The sequence below is a fragment of the Podarcis gaigeae genome, assembly GCF_964106915.1.
Source record: "Podarcis gaigeae genome assembly, chromosome: 13".
NCBI lineage: Eukaryota > Metazoa > Chordata > Lepidosauria > Squamata > Lacertidae > Podarcis > Podarcis gaigeae.
The window spans coordinates 45,742,400-45,761,563 of NC_139689.1; the positions used below are offsets into that span (position 1 = coordinate 45,742,400).

Below are 19,164 nucleotides of genomic sequence, written 5' to 3' on the forward strand. Positions count from 1 at the left end.
CTCTTTGTAGCTAGCATATCCTCTATACAGTGGTACCTTGGGTTAAGTACTTAATTCGTTCTGGAGGTCCGTTCTTAACCTGAAACTGTACTTAACCTGAAGCACCACTTTAGCTAATGGGCCTCCTGCTGCCGCCGCGCCGCCAAAGAACGATTTCTGTTCTCATCCTGAAGCAAAGTTCTTAACCCGAGGTACTATTTCTGGGTTAGCGGAGTCTGTTACCTAAAGCGTATGTACCCCGAGGTACCACTGTATCTTAAAAGAGAAGAAGAAGCGAAGCAAGGCAGTTCAGAAATAGGCAAAAGCACTTCTGAGTATAGATTTATATAATTTGCCTAATGCAAAAATAAAAACATAAGAGCTTGTTTTTTTCCTGGGACTGATTGTCACTTTTTCCTTCACAGAATTTTGACTCTGACATCAGCAGTGTGGGAATAGATGGATGCTGGCAGGCTGATAGCCAGCGGATTCTGAATGAGGTGATGGTAGAACACTTTTTCCGGCAAGGAATGCTAGATGTAGCTGAGGAACTTTGCCAGGTAATTGCAGCTAGAATTCCTGGGAAGCAAAATAATTTTTTCACCTATTGTTTTAGTTGAATTTCTGGGCAACTGTGGAGTCTATCCCACGTTCTAATGGTCCGCGGACATGAAAACACTGTTTTGCCCATCTGTAAAAATGACTAAAGAATGTGTGATATGATCTTGTTTTTCAGGAGTCTGGGCTTTCGATAGACCAAAGTCAAAAGCAGCCATTTGTGGAGCTCAACCGAATATTGGAAGCACTTAAAGTTAGAGTTTTGAGACCTGCGTTAGAGTGAGTTACTCACCTGTTTTGGAAATATTCAGATAAAATGCCATCTAAAGTCTCTCATTTGCTGGGGATTCTCAAGTGAATAGATGTTCACTAAATGTGTTCCAGCTGGGCTGAAATCCCAAAACTCAAATGGGTCTTGCCTGCAGCAGGAATTGTCCAATATCAGGGTGGGTCCATGTTCCACAGGAAGTGGCAGCACTCAGGTGAGGCAGATGTTGTGCCCACAATGACGAGGAACTAACAGAGTTCCCAAATGGTGTGATCAGCTTGTTAGGTGCCTAAGCTGAACCCATCATCTGAGAGCTAATGTAGCGTTCCCATAGCAAGGAAGGATTGGACTCTGATTAATAAAATACACACAAGGCTTGACCAGCAAGACTCTGGGAGGAGGTGCCAATAATAACTCTGTCCACCCCTTGACCCAGGTCGTTTTATTCACAAAAGAACCTTTTACACAGTGTTCGTAAGCACCAATCAGATTTCCTCTGAGGATTTTTTTAAAAAAACACCCCATGTGGGACAAAGTCAGAACAGAAGAAATTCTCTTAACTACAAAGAAACTATTTCCTACTTGAGCATGCATACATTCTGGGGTAAATAAAACAGGACTAGAGGAATGCATTCAGCAAACCCGGAGGTCATAAACAAGCGGTAAACAGGAGAGGAAGGATGGCAAGGAAAGATTAGGCATCTTTATCACCTCCGTGTGAAACTATTTCCTGGCCCTAAGATTAAGAAAACCAAGGAAAGGTACATTAAAGCTATCATCTTTATGACCCAGGATGCCTGATGAAGCAAGTGGCCTGTGTATTTAGAATGCTTATACGTGCCTGTCAGGCATAGAGAAAGCAAATGACAGCTGCAGAGGCTTGTGCGATTCAATAAGAAATTATTGTCAATGAATCAAACCCCATCAACGCAATGCTCTCATCGCGGGCACAATGGCTTGCTCCATGTTTCATAATTCATCATAGCAATCCCACCTGACCCCCACTCTCTGGATATTTGCACTTGTATACCCAGAGGTCTTGCGGTGGTTCACAGAGTTCCCTAGAAAGAGCGATTGATTGCAAATGCGCAGATTTAGTGGGTGATATGCCACTCATTCATCAAGTAGTCCCATTGAAATCTATGAACCTAAGTTCTGTGGTTTCAGTAGGCCTGTTCTGAGAATGACTAACACCGAATATTGCCAATTAACTCTGTGCATTTGCCTTTTAAGCAAAATGCAGCTTGATTTGAACACCTATTTGCATCAAACTAAGTTATATTGAAAAACTGATAAAATACAAGCAGAGTGATTTTAGGTTTTAACCTCTGTATAATCAGCTGATGAGTTGCCCTTCATAACTTTATGTCAGCTTTGTTATATTGTTTTGAACTTCCATGCTCATGTAAAGTTAAGCTGCCCTGATATAAGGGACCCATCTATCTGTCTGTCTCTCCATCTCGCACAGACGTAAAAAGTTTGAAAATAGCATACATGGATTTATCAATCCTTATGCTTTTTCATTAGGGACGCAGGTGGCGCTGTGGGTTAAAGCCTCAGCGCCTAGGACTTGCCGATCGAAAGGTCGGCGGTTCGAATCCCTGCGGCGGGGTGCGCTCCCGCTGCTCGGTCCCAACGCCTGCCAACCTAGCAGTTCGAAAGCACCTCCGGGTGCAAGTAGATAAATAGGGACCGCTTACCAGCGGGAAGGTAAACGGCGTTTCCGTGTGCGGCTCTGGCTCGCGAGATGCAGCTTTGTCACGCTGGCCACGTGACCCGGAAGTGTCTCCGGACAGCGCTGGCCCCTGGCCTCTTAAGTGAGATGGGCGCACAACCCTAGAGTCGGACACGACTGGCCCGTACGGGCAGGGGTACCTTTACCTTTACCTTTATGCTTTTTCATTTGTGTGTGATACTGTTTCTCTCTGGCCAGAGTGGTTTTTCTTTTTAATTATCTAGGTCAGTGGTAGCCAAAATTGTGGATGTTGCTAGACAACAACTCCCATCATCCCTGACCATAAGCCATGCTGGCTGGGGCTGATGGAAATTGGAGTCCAAGAAAATCTGGAGGGTACTATCTGGTCTAGGTATTTGCCAGATTCTAGAGTTTTCATTTCTCCAAAGTTTCCAGGAGAATGAAATGTCTGAATAAATATACATTATTGGAGGAAGGTGGTGGCCTGCCTTCATTCAGGGCTGTTCATACAGACAAGGAAAATTATTGTGTTCATTTGTGTATGTTTAATAAAAATGTAAACATCAGCAATAATGAAAACGTATACCAGGAAATCCCCTGTTTCTCGAGCATTAAACAAAAGAGTGAAGTAGAAATATTTGTTTGTGTGCAAGTGTTAACTATATCTGTCTTTTCCGTTATTGATAAATTCAATAAGTAATAATAGTAATATTTCTTCACCCGCGACTTCATTTTTCAGAGTTGGTTGTGGTCCGCAGCCCATGCTCCCACACACATATATGGAAATAAGTTCCCTTGAAATTTGTATAACTTGCCTTCAAATCCCGAATGTAATTCTAGGAAGTCACTGCAATCCAATCTCTGCAATCCCTGCAATTTAACCACTGCTCCAAAGAAACAGAGCATTGAAAACAGTCTTCAGGATGTGTGACAAACAGTATTAATAAGCTGAATGGAACGTTTAGAACGGCTAATTGCAGGTTATTAGCCAGCATAATTTTTCATTGGTTAACAAAATACAAGCGGGAAATATTTATTTGTAACTATTGCAAATAAATCTACACAAGTTACTAGTCCGTAAAATGTTTTTCTAACTCCTTTTCCCACATGCAAGTCACTTTGGCACATCAGTAGCCGAGAGGTGGGAACCTCATATTCTTCAAGTTTATGGAAACCTCCCTGCCTGGTTGCCTAGAGATAATTCATACCTGGTACGGGAATGTAGGTGAGTGGCTGTTTACAGGCCAGAGGCGGTTCTTTACAATTCTGATCCCAATTGCAACTGATGCCACTCAGCCGCCCTCAGGGTTACTTCCTCCCAGGACCTGTTAAGCCACAACTCCTCCGTAATGATCTGCCAATTTTTAAACCGCAAATTTCAGTGCAAGACAATGAATGACTTCTGTGACCAGAGGGCGAAAAAGTAGTGCTCAAGCCAACCAAACTGAAAAAGAGCTAGTGGTATTAAAAGAACAGTCGTGGTATTCTGTCTCCAGGCTGAACCCCCCCGCCCCCCCCCATTGATAGTATGTTAAAAGTTCCTACAGGGAAAATGTTGTGAACGGACATTGAAACACCCTGAGGGAAAAGGTTGAATTGATAAACCAGTGTTCCTATTAAGGTAAATCTGCTTTTTCCCCCCTTTTTCCCCTTTTTGTTCCATTATATCTTAGGTGGGCTGTATCAAACAGAGAAATGCTTATGGCACAGAACAGCTCTTTAGAATTTAAGCTACACAGATTATATTTTATTAGTTTATTAATGGGCGGAACTACAAACCAGAGAGAAGCACTGCAATACGCTAAAAACTTTCAGCCATTTGCTCTAAACCATCAGAAAGGTAAGCCGCATTAAATACACCCCAGGGTCCTGAGTTCGTATTTGTAGGCTAAGAATGGTGATTGTACTGAATTTACAATGTGCACTTCTTATCTTCATATACCGCATTTTTCGCTCTATTAGACGCACCGGACGATTGGACGCACCTAGTTTTTAGGGGAAGAAAACAAGAAATAAGAAAGAAACGCAAAGCATCCTGAGGGAGCGCGCCTCCATTTTCGCTCAGGAGGCTGTGCGGGGCTACCCCTGAAGCCAGGAGAGCGAGCGGGATCGGTGCGCACCGATCCCTCTTGCCCTCCTGGCTTCAGCGAAAGCAAGCCTACTGGTTTTCCTCCCGCAAGAGCCGCACGCTCTGTCCCTTCCCCCACCTCGCACAAAAGCCAGGGATAGCCGCACGAAACCTCCGCAGGGGAGCGGGATGAAGGCTCCCCGCTCCCCTGTGGAGGCTTCGCGTGGCTAAGCCAGAAGCTAGAAGAGCCAGTGGGATCCCGCTCACTGTCCTGGCTTCCTCTTTAGGCGTGCGCAGCGACTCCCGAGCAAGGGGAGCCTTCCTCCTCTGCCCGGGAGAGGCTGCGTGCGGCTAAGGCTCCCCCAAGAGCCGTGCTCCCTTTAAAGAGCACGCAGAGTGTGTGTGCGGCTCTTGGGGGCTTTTCCCCAAGAGCGGCACACACGGTCCACACGGCTCTTTAAAGGGAGCGCTGACAGAGCCTCCTGCCTGCATTCGCTGCACAAGGCACACACACATTTCCCCTTTTTAGGAGGGGAAAAGCGTGTCTTATAGAGCAAAAAATACGGTATTTTGATTATCCTTTTTGGGGGTTTTATCTACTAGCTGTAGGCACACTTATCCATCCCTTCAAAAAGGCAAAAATGAGATACAAAAAGCCTTTCCTTGACAGTCTGTATTGTTTATAAAATCCTCCCACTGAAATATTTCCGAGGGTCCAAAGAGCTGCTTTAAGCAAGCCAAGAACCGCTGGGAATGTCCCCCTGTTCCCCACAAGTTTATTATTGGAACTCTCTTCTGTTTTGGAATCATTTTTCCATGCAACATGACAGAAAGGTGCTGATCAAGAAACACAAGTACAAACGACACTTTGGCGCACGGATGTTAAGTGGTTGTTTAGATCCCAACCCAGGGGCTCATATTCTTGTGGGGGGTTTTTTGGTATGAACTTGATCATTGCCACCAGGGTGTTCAGCCTTGAAATGTTTATATGAATTAAGGACAATCCAGCGATTTTTATAGTCCCATATATGCATTTGTTGGGACGCGGGTGGCACTGTGGGTTAAACCACAGAGCCTAGGACTTGCCGATCAGAAGGTTGGCGGTTTGAATCCCTGCGACGGGGTGAGCTCCCGTTGCTTGGTCCCTGCTCCTGCCAACCTAGCAGTTCGAAAGCATGTCAAAGTGCAAGTAGATAAATAGGTACCGCTCTGGCGGGAAGGTAAACAGTGTTTCCGTGCGCTGCTCTGGTTCGCCAGAAGCGGCTTAGTCATGCTGACCACATGACCCAGAAGCTGTATGCCGGCTCCCTCGACCAATATAGCGAGATGAGCGCCACAACCCCAGAGTCGGCCACAACTGTACCTAATGGTCAGGGGTCCCTTTACCCTTTACCTTATATGCATTTGTTAATCCCTTTTTAAGTAGACTGCGAAGTTTTCTGTAAATATAGAAGTCTCTGTGGTTGGTGTTTTCAAAATGGACATATCATGCCACTGGTTAATTCTGTCTTGGTTCTGATGTGTGTTGAACAGTTACAGCATCAGCTGCCAACGTTTATGAGCACAGGGGCAAACAAACCTGCCCCTGGGATTATCCTCAGTGTATTGGGTTCAGGGTGAAACAATAAGTGGTGGTTTATCAAAAATGGAATCAAAAGCTTCTGAGCTCTTCCTCCTGTCCACACCAGGGGGCAACCTAAACAGCTACCTAGAGAGTTCACAGATTTTTGAATGTAGGTTTGTCCAGTCCATTTTACAAGCACACACTATAAAGCATGGGTAGGCAAAATAAGGGCCGGGATCCGGATACGGCCCAATCGCCTTCTCAATCCGGCCCGTGGACGGTCCAGGAATCTGTGTGCTTTTACATGAGTAGAATGTGTCCTTTTATTTAAAATGCATCTCTGGGTTATTTGTGAGGCATAGGAATTCATTCATCCCCCCAAAAAAAATATAGTCCGGCCCCCCACAAGGTCTGAGGGACGGTGGACCGGCCCCCTGCTGAAAAAGTTTGCTGACCCCTGTTTAAAGGCATAGAACCAGAACCCTTACAAATCAATGGCTTCGTTCAAATGCCATGATAAACTACGGCTGGTTATTTACGGTTGTAAATAATGTGACTTCCTTTCTGAATTGCCAGTTATTATATTCTCATTCATATATTCACTCCCTCTCTGTATGTATCTTCAGGTTGTGCATATATGTGCTAAGCATACTTTTATTTTTCCTCAACGTATATATAAATAATGGAATATATAAACTACAGCTCTTCTGACTTTCCACAGATATTCAAGTTTTGATGGGAAGCTTAGTGTACCTGAGGCAAGGAATTGAAAATTCTCCATACGTCCATTTGTTGGATGCAAATCAGTGGGCGGACATCTGCGACATCTTTACAAGGGATGCCTGCGCTCTGCTGGGACTCTCAGTTGAATCGCCTCTTAGCGTTAGGTATGGCTGCTTTCATGCTAGACATATTTTAAAGATTTGGCTATCTAAACCTCACCTAGTTGTTGGCATCTCAGGAATACAGATTTGCCTAAAGTCCTTCCAAGGAGATAGAACTAGAAATATACTTAAGCATAATTATTGTATCATAGAATCATAGAGTTGGAATAGACCACAAGGGCCAACCCCCTGCCAAGCAGGAAACACCATCAGAGCACTCCTGACATATGGTTGTCAAGCCTCTGCTTAAAGACCTCCAAAGAAGGAGACTCCACCACACTCCTTGGCAGCAAATTCCACTGTCGAACAGCTCTTACTGTCAGGAAGTTCTTCCTAATGTTTAGGTGGAATCTTCTTTCTTGTAGTTTGGATCTTGTAGTTTTGTAACTCGCTCTACGTGGGGCTGCCCTTGAGACGGACCCAGAAACTCCAGCGGGTGTAGAATGCTGCAGTGAGACTCCTTACAGGGTCTTCGCTGCGAGATCACATTCACCCGGTGCTATACCAGCTGCACTGGCTCCCGGTGGAGTACAGGATCAGGTTTAAGGTGCTGGTTTTAACCTTTAAAGCCCTATACGGCCTAGGACCCTCGTACCTACGGGACCGCCTCTCCTGGTATGTCCCACAGAGGAACTTACGATCTTCAAACAAAAACATCTTGGAGGTCCCAGGCCACAGAGAGGTTAGGCTGGCCTCAACCAGAGCCAGGGCTTTTTCAGCTGTGGCTCCGATCTGGTGGAACGCTCTGCCTCATGAGACCAGGGCCCTGCGGGACTTGACATCTTTCCGCAGGGCCTGCAAGACAGAGCTGTTTCACCAGGCCTTTGGCCAGGGCACAGCCTGACTCCCTCCTTTGGCAATCTTCACAGAACTCTAGCCCAACGGTTGCCATCAATTGGATTTGAAGTAATTTTTTAATGAAATGATTTTAGAATGTTGTATTATTTTATTGTTGTTAGCCGTCCTGAGCCCGGCTTTGGCTGGGGAGGGTGGGATATAAATAGATAATTATTATTTATTTTTATTATTAATGTGGTGCCTGGAAATGGTTTGCTCCAGCAGTGATTCACATTGAGCTTGGTGGACTTTTCTTTCAGACAGACTGAAGCATTGAATACAGAGATTTCTTCCACATACCGTATTTTTCCGTGTATAAGACGCCCCCCATGTATAAGACGCCGTCTGTTTTGGGGGACTCAAATTTAAGAAAATGGGGGGAGATGGCACAGAGTTGTTGAGCTTTCTATGGGGGGACTACCCAGGGGTGCCAAGCTGTTTTTAGGGGGGATTGCCGAAAACCGCTCACCTGCACATGTCGCAAAACCTGCCTCTCGTCTGTCCCTTCATTGGCAGAAGCTGCCAGTCGCCCACCAAATTGCCGCAGAGTCAGCCAATCAACACCTGCCATTGATGCAGCAACCAATAACACGCACAATAGCCGCTCACAGCCGCGGGTGCAACCAATCAAACGTCCACCCTATGTACTACCCATGTCTAAGACGACCCCCACTTTTAAGCATAAGTTTTCAAAAAAACACACCTTGTTTTATACCCAGAAAAGTACAGTGTTTCCTTCAATGCTACTTTCCTTCTCCTTTTATTAGGATAAGAATGCAAATCCTCTTCTACAAATCAACAACTGTAAATCTATAGGTAGCTTTGGGGAAGCCAATATCCGCCCCCTTGTCCCCTATCTACAGTGTTGGGAAGGGAATGGTGATGGCTGGTCTACCTTACGGGGTTGTTGTAAGGTTTGCTGAAATTATAGAATCCTAGGATTGTGGAGTCGGAAGGGACCCTGAGGGTCATCCAGTCCAACCCCCTGCAATGCAGGGATAATGGCTAAAGCATCCATGACAGAAGGCCATACAACCTCTGCTTAAAAACCTCCAAGGTGAAGGTTAAAAACCTATAAGTAAATGCTATAGGTCAGGGGATGGTGGAAGCAGTCACGAAATTAAAAGACGCCTGCATCTTGGAAGAAAAGCAATGATAGACAGCATCTTAAAAAGCAGAGACATCCCCTTGCCAACAAAGGTCCGTGTAGTTAAAGCTATGGTTGTCCCAGTAGTGATGTATGGAAGTGGGAGCTGGACCATAAAGAAGGCTGATCGCCAAAGAATGGATGCTTTTGAATTATGGTGCTGGAGGAGACTCTTGAGAGTCCCATGGACTGCAAGAAGATCAAACCTCTCCATTCTGAAGGAAATCAGCCCTGAGTGCTCACTGGAAGGACAGATCCTGAAGCTGAGGCTCCAGTACTTTGGCCACCTCATGAGAAGAGAAGACTCCCTGGAAAAGACCCTGATGTTGGGACAGATGGAGGGCACAAGGAGAAGGGGATGACAGAGGACGAGATGGTTGGACAGTGTTCTCAAAGCTACCAGCATGAGTTTGACCAAACTGCGGGAGGCAGTGGAAGACAGGAGTGCCTGGCGTGCTCTGGTCCATGGAGTCACAAAGAGTCGGACACGACTAAACGACTTAACAACAACATAGGTCAGGGGTGGCCAACTTCCAAGAGACTGCGATCTACTCACAGAATTAAAAACTGGCAGTGATCTACTTCCGTTTTATTAGGGGTCAGGTCAAAGTTATTGAGCTTTTAAATTATTTTGGGGTCAAAGAGAAACAGCAACTACTCGCCGAAGGTTGGGAGGAAAAACAGCCTCGGTTTGTAAACTCCGTCTTCCGTTCTCCAATAACCAAAACCTCACAGGGATCGACCAGTAGATTGCGATCGCCCTGTTGAACATCCCTGCTATAGGTAAAGCCACTTTGAGAGTTTAGAAGGGGAAATGCTACATAATTGTTAATACAAAGAGTTGTGGGAGTAAGACCAGTTTAACTCTGCTTCTGAGCAGACATGCCTGGGATTACTCTATAAAGCTCTCTTGGGCTCAGAGAAGCAGCTTTGTGGTTCCTTCATTGCTGACTATAGTTAAGCTGCCCTGATAGCTTGACTGAATGGAAAGGCCATAAAATACACAAATAAACCAAATGAAGCAATACTTAAAGGTTGTTAGTAGAGTCTTCCCTTTTTTTCTGAACAAAAGTTCTATTTTACTAAACAAGTATGAGATCAGTACAGCATACCCCAAAATAAGAACCAGCACCACCAGGGGGAGTTGTTGCATGGGGGAAAAAATCAGCACTTTTAGAAGCTCATTTTCTCAGTTCAGGAGGAAAACGGCAGCAAGATACGTGGGCCGGTGATGCCTTTCAATGTTAAGCATGTCAAATTAACAGAAATAGTATTGGGGTCCAATTCTCTCCATCATGCTCGGAGTTAATTGCTGGACTAAACGAAAACAAATTGCGACGTGCTTTTCCAGTGGTTTCTAACCAATGCTATTCTCTGTCTTTCGTATACTTCTGGACTATTTCAAAGACCAGTTTATGGCTTGAGAGGGCTGCCGGCAATCTATATAGATCTGCTTTCACCAGTACTCTCTTGGCCTAGAAGTGCGAGTTTTTGTGATGCCCAAATCAGCTTATGCAAAGGGAGCTGGAAACCATTGTCACAGAAGTGAATTCTGTGACGTTTTCTGACCCCATCCTTTGCATCTGCATATACAGTACCATGCGCTCTCTTTGAGGTTATTGGCACTAAAAAGTTGCCCATGTTTCTACATACATGAACTATTGTACATACATACTTCATGTGTCTAGATTCAGGTAGGTAGCCGTATTGGTCTGACGCAGTCGAAATAATTTTAAAAATTAAAAAAATTCTCCAGTAGCCCCATAGAGACCAACTAAGTTTGTTCTGGGTATAAGCTTTCGTGTGCATGCACAAAATTTGTGTGCATGTGTATCTGAAGAAGTGTGGATGCACATGAAAGCTTATACCCAGAACAAACTTAGTTGGTCTCTAGGGTGTTACTGGACATTAAAGTTTTTATATATATATAGTTCATGTGTGTAAATAAGGCATATGTGCTAGGACTTATTCTTCAAAACATGAGCCTATTCCCCCCCCCCCCACTGTTGAAATTGAAACGTGAAATTATTCCTCTTTAAGGCAATGTTTGACATTAAAATATTGTTCTGTTCCCAGCTTTTCAGCAGGTTGTGTCGCCTTGCCAGCTTTAATTAATATAAAAGCTGTGATTGAACAGAGACAGTGCACTGGGGTTTGGAATCAGAAAGATGAACTACCGGTGAGTAGTTTTGTGTATCCAGTATCATCCAATTATTGCAACAACTTTGTTCACTGACGAAAGCAAGCTAAGCATTTCTTTCATTATGCAGTGTGGTGATGTTAATTTACTTATGATGAATGTTTTGAGCTCCTGGGAGTAGCTTGCTGATTAATAAATAATAATAATAAAGTATTCCTATGATGAGACGCGGGTGGCGCTGTGGGTTAAACCACAGAGCCCAGGACTTGCCAATCAGAAGATCGGCGGTTCGAATCCCCGCGACGGGGTGAGCTCCCGTTGCTCGGTCCCCGCTCCTGCCAACCTAGCAGTTCGAAAGCACGTCAAAGTGCAAGTAGATAAATAGGTACCACTCCAGCGGGAAGGTAAACGGCGTTTCTGTGCGCTGCTCTGGTTCGCCAGAAGCGGCTTACTCATGCTGGCCACATGACCCGGAAGCTGTATGCCAGTTCCCTCGGCCAATAAAGCGAGATGAGCGCCGCAAACCCAGAGTTAGACACAACTGGACTTAATGGTCAGGGGTCCCTTTACCTTTACCTATTCCTGTGATAAGAAGTTTTTCTAAGTTATTTCTAACAGTGTGATCGTGTCCTTGTAATTTATTTATTTATATCATGAAATTTATATACCGCTTGATTGTTAAAAAAACACCCCCCCCCAAAAAAAGCCCCCAACCCTCAAAAGTGGAACTCTCCACTACTGCCATGCATCTATGACGGTGATGGCCAAACTTGGCCCTCTAGCTGTTTTGGGACTACAGTTCCCATCATCCCTGACCACTGGTCCTGTTAGCTAGGGATGATGGGAGTTGTAGTCCCAAAACAGCTGGAGGGCCAAGTTTGCCCATCACGGACTATGATGAAGAACTCTTTTTATACTACTGCGAGACTTCCCTCCAATACTTTATTGGGATTTTAATTGTGGCAGGGCAACATAGAACAGCTATGGATATTTCCCAGTGAAGATGCTCATAGGTATTGAGTGTAAGCCATTGATATAAATGAAATTAGAAAAGCTGGTGTGGATTTTAATCTGTTTTAGTATTTTAACTTTTTGTAAATAATAATAATAATAATAATAATAATAATAATAATAATAATAATTATAATTTATATCCCGCCCATTTGGTTGAGTTTCCCCAGCCACTCTTTTAAAGTATTGTATTTTTTCCTTGATTTTCCTTGTTTTTATCCACTTTTGAGGTTTCTTTCTTTCTTTTTGCGGTCACGCAGTGTATAAATGTTATTGAATAAACTAGGCGGTGACAATGTTTTGCTTTCGTACAGATCGAAGTGGACCTTGGTAAAAAGTGTTGGTATCATTCAATATTTGCCTGCCCCATCCTTCGTCAGCAAACGACAGACAATAACCCACCCATGAAGTTGGTTTGCGGTCATATTATATCGAGAGATGCTCTAAATAAAATGTTTAACGGCAGCAAGTAAGTACTGTTCTTACTTATTTGAGACTGAATATGCAGTTTGGGAGATGAAGTACAGTGGTGCCTCGCAAGACGAAATTAATTCGTTCCGCAAGACTTTTCGTCTTGCGAGTTTTTCGTCTTGCGAAGCACGGTTTCCTATAGGAATGCATTAAAAATCAATTAATGCGTTCCTATGGAAACCGCCTTCAGACCAGGTCCGGGGACAGTCTGCCCCCCGACCTCTTCTGAAGGCCGGCGGGGGGCAAAAGTCTTTGCTCCCCCCCACCTGCCTTCAAAAGCCATCCGGGATAGCGGGAAGCGCTTCCCTGCTATCCCGGACTGCTTTTAAAATGCTGGCGGTGGGGAGCAAAGCCTTTCGGCCCCCGCCCGCCTTCCTGGACCTCTTCTGAAGGCCGGAGGTGGGGGGGAAAGGCTTTGCTCCCCACCGCTAGCATTTAAAAGAGGTCCCCGGAGATTTCCCTATGGGCTTTCTTCTTGCGAAGCAAGCCCATAGGGAAATTTGTTTTGCGAAGCGCCTCCAAAACGGAAAACCCTTTCGTCTAGTGCGTTTTTCGTCTTGCGAGGCGTTCGTCTTGCGGGGCACCACTGTACGGAATGGGCAATATCTGGTTTTCAACTTCACAATATATAACCAGCTAAACATTGCAATACAGTGGTACCTCAGGTTACATACGCTTCAGGTTACATACGCTTCAGGTTACAGACTCTGCTAACCCAGAAATAGTACTTCGGTTTAAGAACTTTGCTTCAGGATGAGAACAGAAATTGTGCTCTGGCGGTGTGGCGGCAGCAGGAGGCCCCATTAGCTAAAGTGGTGCTTCAGGTTAAGAACAGTTTCAGGTTAAGAACGGACCTCCGGGACGAATTACAGTGGTACCTCTGGTTACTTACTTAATTTGTTCCAGAGGTCCATTCTTAACCTGAAGCACCACTTTAGCTAATGGGGCCTCCTGCTGCCACCGTGCAGCCGTCGTGCGATTTCTGTTCTCATCCTGAAGCAAAGTTCTTAACCCGAGGTACTATTTCTGGGTTAGTGAAGTCTGTAACCTGAAGCATATGTAACCTGAAGCGTATGTAACCCGAGGTACCACTGTAAGTACTTAACCCGAGGTACCACTGTATACCGACATATCATGATGTCTGAAATCAGAATGGAACTATGTAGAGGGGAACATGGAATATGACAAAAAATAAATTTGCTACTGAACTTTCATATTCATAATTGCAGGATGGTTGGAAGCAAGTTTTACCTCTGGCATCTTTATAAGGTTACGTTGCCTGCTTTTAGTAGACCATGGAGACCTTAGATATTGGATAGCTTGAGGAAGATGTTGACCCACCTCTGTGTGGCAGTTGTGAGCAAAGCAAATTCCTCGCTAGGGACAAATACCACAACAGGGATATTCAAACCTGACATGCAACCGCGCTTGGGATGCTGTGTACATTTCTGGATGCCTCAGCCTCAAAAAGGATATTCTAGAGCTAGGAGGTTCAGAAAAGGGCAACCAAAGTTATCAAAGTGCAACACCCTAACGAGGAAAGGTTACAACATTTGGAGGTTTTTAAAGTTCAGAATAAAGTGGGGCATTCTAGAAATGTGTAAGACTATGCAGGGAAATTGACTCCCACAAGAAGTAACAATGTCCACCTGCTCGGACCCTCGTACCTACGGGACCGCCTCTCCCGGTATGCCCCACGGTCCATAAATAGCAACACCCTAGAGGTCCTGGGCCCTAAGGAAGTTAGATTAGCCTCAACCAGAGCCAGGGCCTTTTCAACACTGGCTCTGGCCTGGGGAAGCGTTCTGCCTCATGAGACCAGGACCCTGCAGGATCTGATCTCTTTCTGCAGGGCCTGTAAGACAGAGTTGTTCCGCCTGGCCTTTGGTTTGGAGTCAATTTGATTCCCTCTCCCTCTTTCTTTTTTCCTTTCTCCTCCCATGATGAGGCTGCATTTTAATGTTTTAATGTTGTATTTTAATCTCATTTTTAAAGTTGTATTTCAATCAACTTGCTTTTATTATTAGTTATTAGCCGCCCTGAGCCCGGCCTTGGCTGGGGAGGACGGGGTATAAATAAAATTTATTCTTATTAAAGAGAGGAATAGACAAATGCATGACGATCATGTTCTGTCTCCATTGTCAGTCACAGAATACCTCCGAACACCAGGTGCTGGGAGTTACTGAATGTTGCATTTAGGTTCTTTTTGTGAATTTCTGGCGGGCAACCGGTTGGCTATTGTGACGACAGGATACTGAAGTTGGTGGGCCTTTAGCCCGAACCAGCAGGACTTTTCTCTGCTCTTACGTTCTGCAACAAATTAACGTTTTCTTTGTTTTCAGATTAAAATGTCCCTATTGTCCCATGGAACAGAGTGCTGGAGATGCCAAACAGATATTCTTCTGAGGACACAATTCGCTATGTAGTTTTATCTGTGTGTTTTGGAAGACGGAAGCAGACAAAGGCTCCATTTTATGCTGTACAGGCCGACGAGGACTCCTGTGTTTTGTATAAGCCTCATGCTCCAGAAATTTTTGCCACATTTAGTGCAGACATGCAGATTGGGGAAAAAAGCTGCAGAAGTAATATCTGTTTATAGGGCTTCTACTCTTAACCTTGGTCTCCATATCCGATCAAGATACGACACCAGCAGTTGTCATTCAATGCAGGTTTTTGTACTTAATTGTATGGTGACTTCTCTTTTTAAAAGCAGACACCAACCACAAGCATCATATAGGCCTAATATTTGCCCTGCTTTTATCACCCTGTTAGATGAACGTCGCCATAAAGAATGTGTGGGGGGGGGAGTTTTTATTTCCTTAGTGTGTAAATAATTCAAAGAGAACTTTGGAAAAAGGTTTGATAAATTGAATAGTGGTTATAGACATACCTGTATTTCTGTTCTTACTGGTTTATCCCAACCCAAAGCTGTGATATTTTTTTGTTGAGCATTTTTTTTCCTTTCAGCTTTTAAACAGAACTCCAAATGAATGTGCTTATATATATATATATAAACTACATGAATATATAACAGAGTTCAAACCCATTTCTGATTTAGAAATCACTTCTGATTTCCTGACTGAGAGCTCTTTGTGTAGCTGCGAGTATTCAATAAATGTAACTCTGGACTGGAAAGAAGCCTTTGTCAATGGATACTTGCTCTCCAGCTTTTTTTAGTCTTATAACCTAAGCTTTGTACTTAACGTCCGTGTCATGTTGCTGTACAGTTTACTAGACATGATAAGCTACATTATTTATAAAGTTATCAGAACCAAATAAACTGTTGACAATGTTCATAGTTGAGACGGGGGAAAGGACATCTTCCAGTAATCGTAAATAACTCTGTGGCCTGTTGATCACAGGATTGGGCCTCCATCCTGTTAGTAACTAATATGTCTTCTGCAGTAAAGAGCATTGTGCTTGTGTCTGTGCCCTGACAGCTAATATTACTTTTCTTCTTAAATTCGTTACGACAAAGGGTAAATCTAGGCGAGACACTTGACTTAGTTTGACTTTCATCCCTAGAGAATCCTGAGAATTGTAGTCTGGGAGGGGAGCCATCAGGAGGAATGTCTAATGTTTGGAATATTGTTGCCGGCTTACATTGATTTGGAGTCTCCTGGGAAAGCTACACTAGATTAACCAATACACGTTTCTACAGATACAGATTATATCCGAAGTGAATATGCACTTCTAAGCTGGATGCACACTGTGACAAATTTCACGTGTGCATTTGTTACATTGTCCTGCGAAAGGACGAAGGAGCTCCCTGACAGTAGATGAAATAATAGATTTATTTGCTGTGTGGCTTAAAAGCAGGCAAGGCCCGCCCGTTAGTCAAGGTGAGCCCTTTGCCTCGGGTCCTAGATTGGGAGAGGCAGGGGAACAGTGCTCTGCCACCCATCCATCACTGCTTCCACCCACCTTCAGCGCTGTCTGGCAGGTTGACCACAGCTGCCGCCACTACTATTGGCAAGCCAGCTGCCATCTCTGGCTCCTTGGCTGATGCCTAGGGCATCCAGGAGAGCTCTGCCAATATTTTGCCAATATTTAACAGTGGGGCTATTTGAGTTGCCTATGCTTTCATGCGAGGGTCCTGAAAGCGAGTGCTTTGTGGGTGAGGTAACCCCAGAGAACACCTGCTTCAAGTGTCAGAATTATTACGGTAAAATTTCAGGCAGAATCGCTGCTGCAAAAGCAGTAGCGTTTACAGGTGATTTCCATGGCTCACTCCAAGGAAGGGCCTTCTGTTCCTTGGAGGAAGGCATGGGCAAGGTGAACCCAAAGGGAATTGGGAGTCCCCATATCAAATACTAAGCAGTAGGTGGAGGCAGAGGAGGCCGGTATATGAAGAGGTGGCGGTGCTATATCATCTGCTTTGCTTGGGCGGCACAATGCTTTGTGCTCGGTCCGTTTCAAAGCACCAACAAAGCACCAAACTTTGGTTGGCTACTAAGATACGAGAAATGCACTAGCGCAATGCACTACACAGAAGAATGTTGAAAAAGATTTTTTATGTGCTTTTGGCTTTGGGCCCTAGCGAAGGGCCAATACCATTGCAGATACATTAAGGCAAGCTCATTTTACTCACGCAGAAAAACCAGAGGAAGGAAAAGATGCCATCGTGTTACCTTTTAATAAGCGGCTTCTATCCATATTGCACTTCTAAGGGAAACTGATGACAATAACGATAGCGGTAATATTTTCTGTGCAGGTTTATAGTCTCAGTGAAATTGCTTTTAACGCGGAAGGGAATTGCATATTTGTGAACCTCAGCATACTAAACGCATATGTGTACTCAAAGCGATGTACGACAACTTTGAAAACGGCAGCGTACGGTCTATCCAAGTTGAATTGTGTAATGCAAGAATATTTGCGGACCTACGCACATGTGTATGGTCCATCAATTTCAGTGGAATTTGGGTGTACCTAAGTTGTGCTTACAGCCAACAATGTCTGCTTCATCCTCCCCTCCCCAAAGCTCATGTTGGTTGCCTGCCATATACCTAAGACTATAACGACTGACGTCTTCATACCAAAATGTAATGACTGACATGATTTTAGTGGATCCCAGGTGATGGTGAGGTTTGCTCTCCCTCAGATCAGCAAGGAGTATGTGTTGTGTGAGATGATATTGATCTATGTGATTGCAATAGCTCGTTGCCATTTCTTAAGGTGGTCCATCCATCTTGCCCAGTATTGGGATCGACTAGAATAGAAAAAATAGTTTTGGCAGAACGCTCGTTTTTATGACTGAGATTCTTCCTGTAAAGGATAGTTTAAGTCTGGCCCAACTATCCAAATTTCTTTCCATCTCCTCCCAGGTTCATGAAATCGGTTAATATTCTTTGAAGTTAGCTAGACGGCCAAGTATTTTGCTTTTGGGCAGATTTTCAAACCAAACATTTTTTTCCAGTTCTTCTTTTTCTTGGTTTGAGATGTTCTTAACCAGTAGTTTTGTTTTTATTTTATTTTATTTGAATCCAAATTGCTTCCATGTGCTTCTACGTTTCTAATAATTCATTGAAACTCATGAATGAGATGTTTTGGGTTTTCTGCATAGCACATGCAAATAACCCCTCGTCTACTTGCTCTGTTGTATCCAGAGAGGAGGACCTGAGCCTTTTTCTCCTTTCAAGGGTAGCAAATGGCTTCACTTTCGACGTTTTTGAAAATGAGACTGTACAATCGCATCTTGTTAACTGTAGGAGAAGCAGAAGTGGCTTTTCACAACCACACCCCTGGCTGGTTTGTGAGAGCTGTAATTTCAGGGCACCATAGTGCAGTTCCTACACCTTTAATTTTGCCAGCCCAGCCCACCCCCCAAATATTCCCAAGAATAGTAGCCATTACACACAAAGGTTTTATTTTGCAAACATTTCCTCCTTAACTTTGAGGGAGAGCAGTGCCTGAGGGCGTTCATTAGAACTGACAGCATATAGAGCAACATGGAGCTGGTATGCTCAAGAATGCGATAGTGAAAACGATGCAAATGGACATGTTAAATGTGTGCAACATGTTCCAGTGAATTGTTGCGTGCTTTTCTAGACACTGTATCACAGATAAAATTCTTTTCTGTGTTCGGCATGGATAACTGAGACTCTATTACGGCAGCTCCCTGCTTATCGTGAGAAAGATGTAAAGCATACCCAAATGAATGCATGGGGTGAGAAATGGGTAGAGCCTTCTAGGCTTAACTATATTTACAGATGATGTATATTGTTACACTGTTACTGGTAATGAGTAAAAAAAAAAAGTTTGCTAAATCGGGTTTGTTTGATTTCATTGTTTGCACCATATTCTGTATGAAACAAATGCGTTTCCAACCTTGCAGTGTATTTCCCCAACTGCTTTAAGGCCTTTTATGTGTCCATGGTGGAGTCTACACACATATAAAAAATGTTGTGAAAATGCTTTTTTTAAAAAAGCGTTCCTAAAAATACATTGAATTTTCCATAAGGCTCACCATCGCCATCTAGTGTCACATTGTATATTGCACTTAAAACACACTTAAAACGTTTTATTTGCAGCTGTATAGTTG

The 19,164-nt window shown here is 44.0% G+C and overlaps 1 protein-coding gene across 2 annotated transcripts in view; it reads left to right on the plus strand.

Moving 5' to 3' along the window:
• RMND5A (required for meiotic nuclear division 5 homolog A) overlaps positions 1 to 18,889 on the plus strand; it is a 35,800-nt gene extending 16,911 nt beyond the window's left edge. For both annotated transcript variants that reach the window (XM_083709689.1, XM_083709690.1), the window contains exons 3-9: positions 405 to 539; positions 716 to 816; positions 4,175 to 4,341; positions 6,855 to 7,020; positions 11,078 to 11,180; positions 12,467 to 12,621; positions 14,966 to 18,889. In XM_083709689.1, coding sequence (XP_083565815.1) covers positions 405 to 539; positions 716 to 816; positions 4,175 to 4,341; positions 6,855 to 7,020; positions 11,078 to 11,180; positions 12,467 to 12,621; positions 14,966 to 15,029 — 891 coding nt within the window. In that variant the 3' untranslated portion in view covers positions 15,030 to 18,889. The remainder of the gene's footprint in view (positions 1 to 404; positions 540 to 715; positions 817 to 4,174; positions 4,342 to 6,854; positions 7,021 to 11,077; positions 11,181 to 12,466; positions 12,622 to 14,965) is intronic.
• The last annotated feature ends 275 nt before the right edge of the window (positions 18,890 to 19,164 follow it).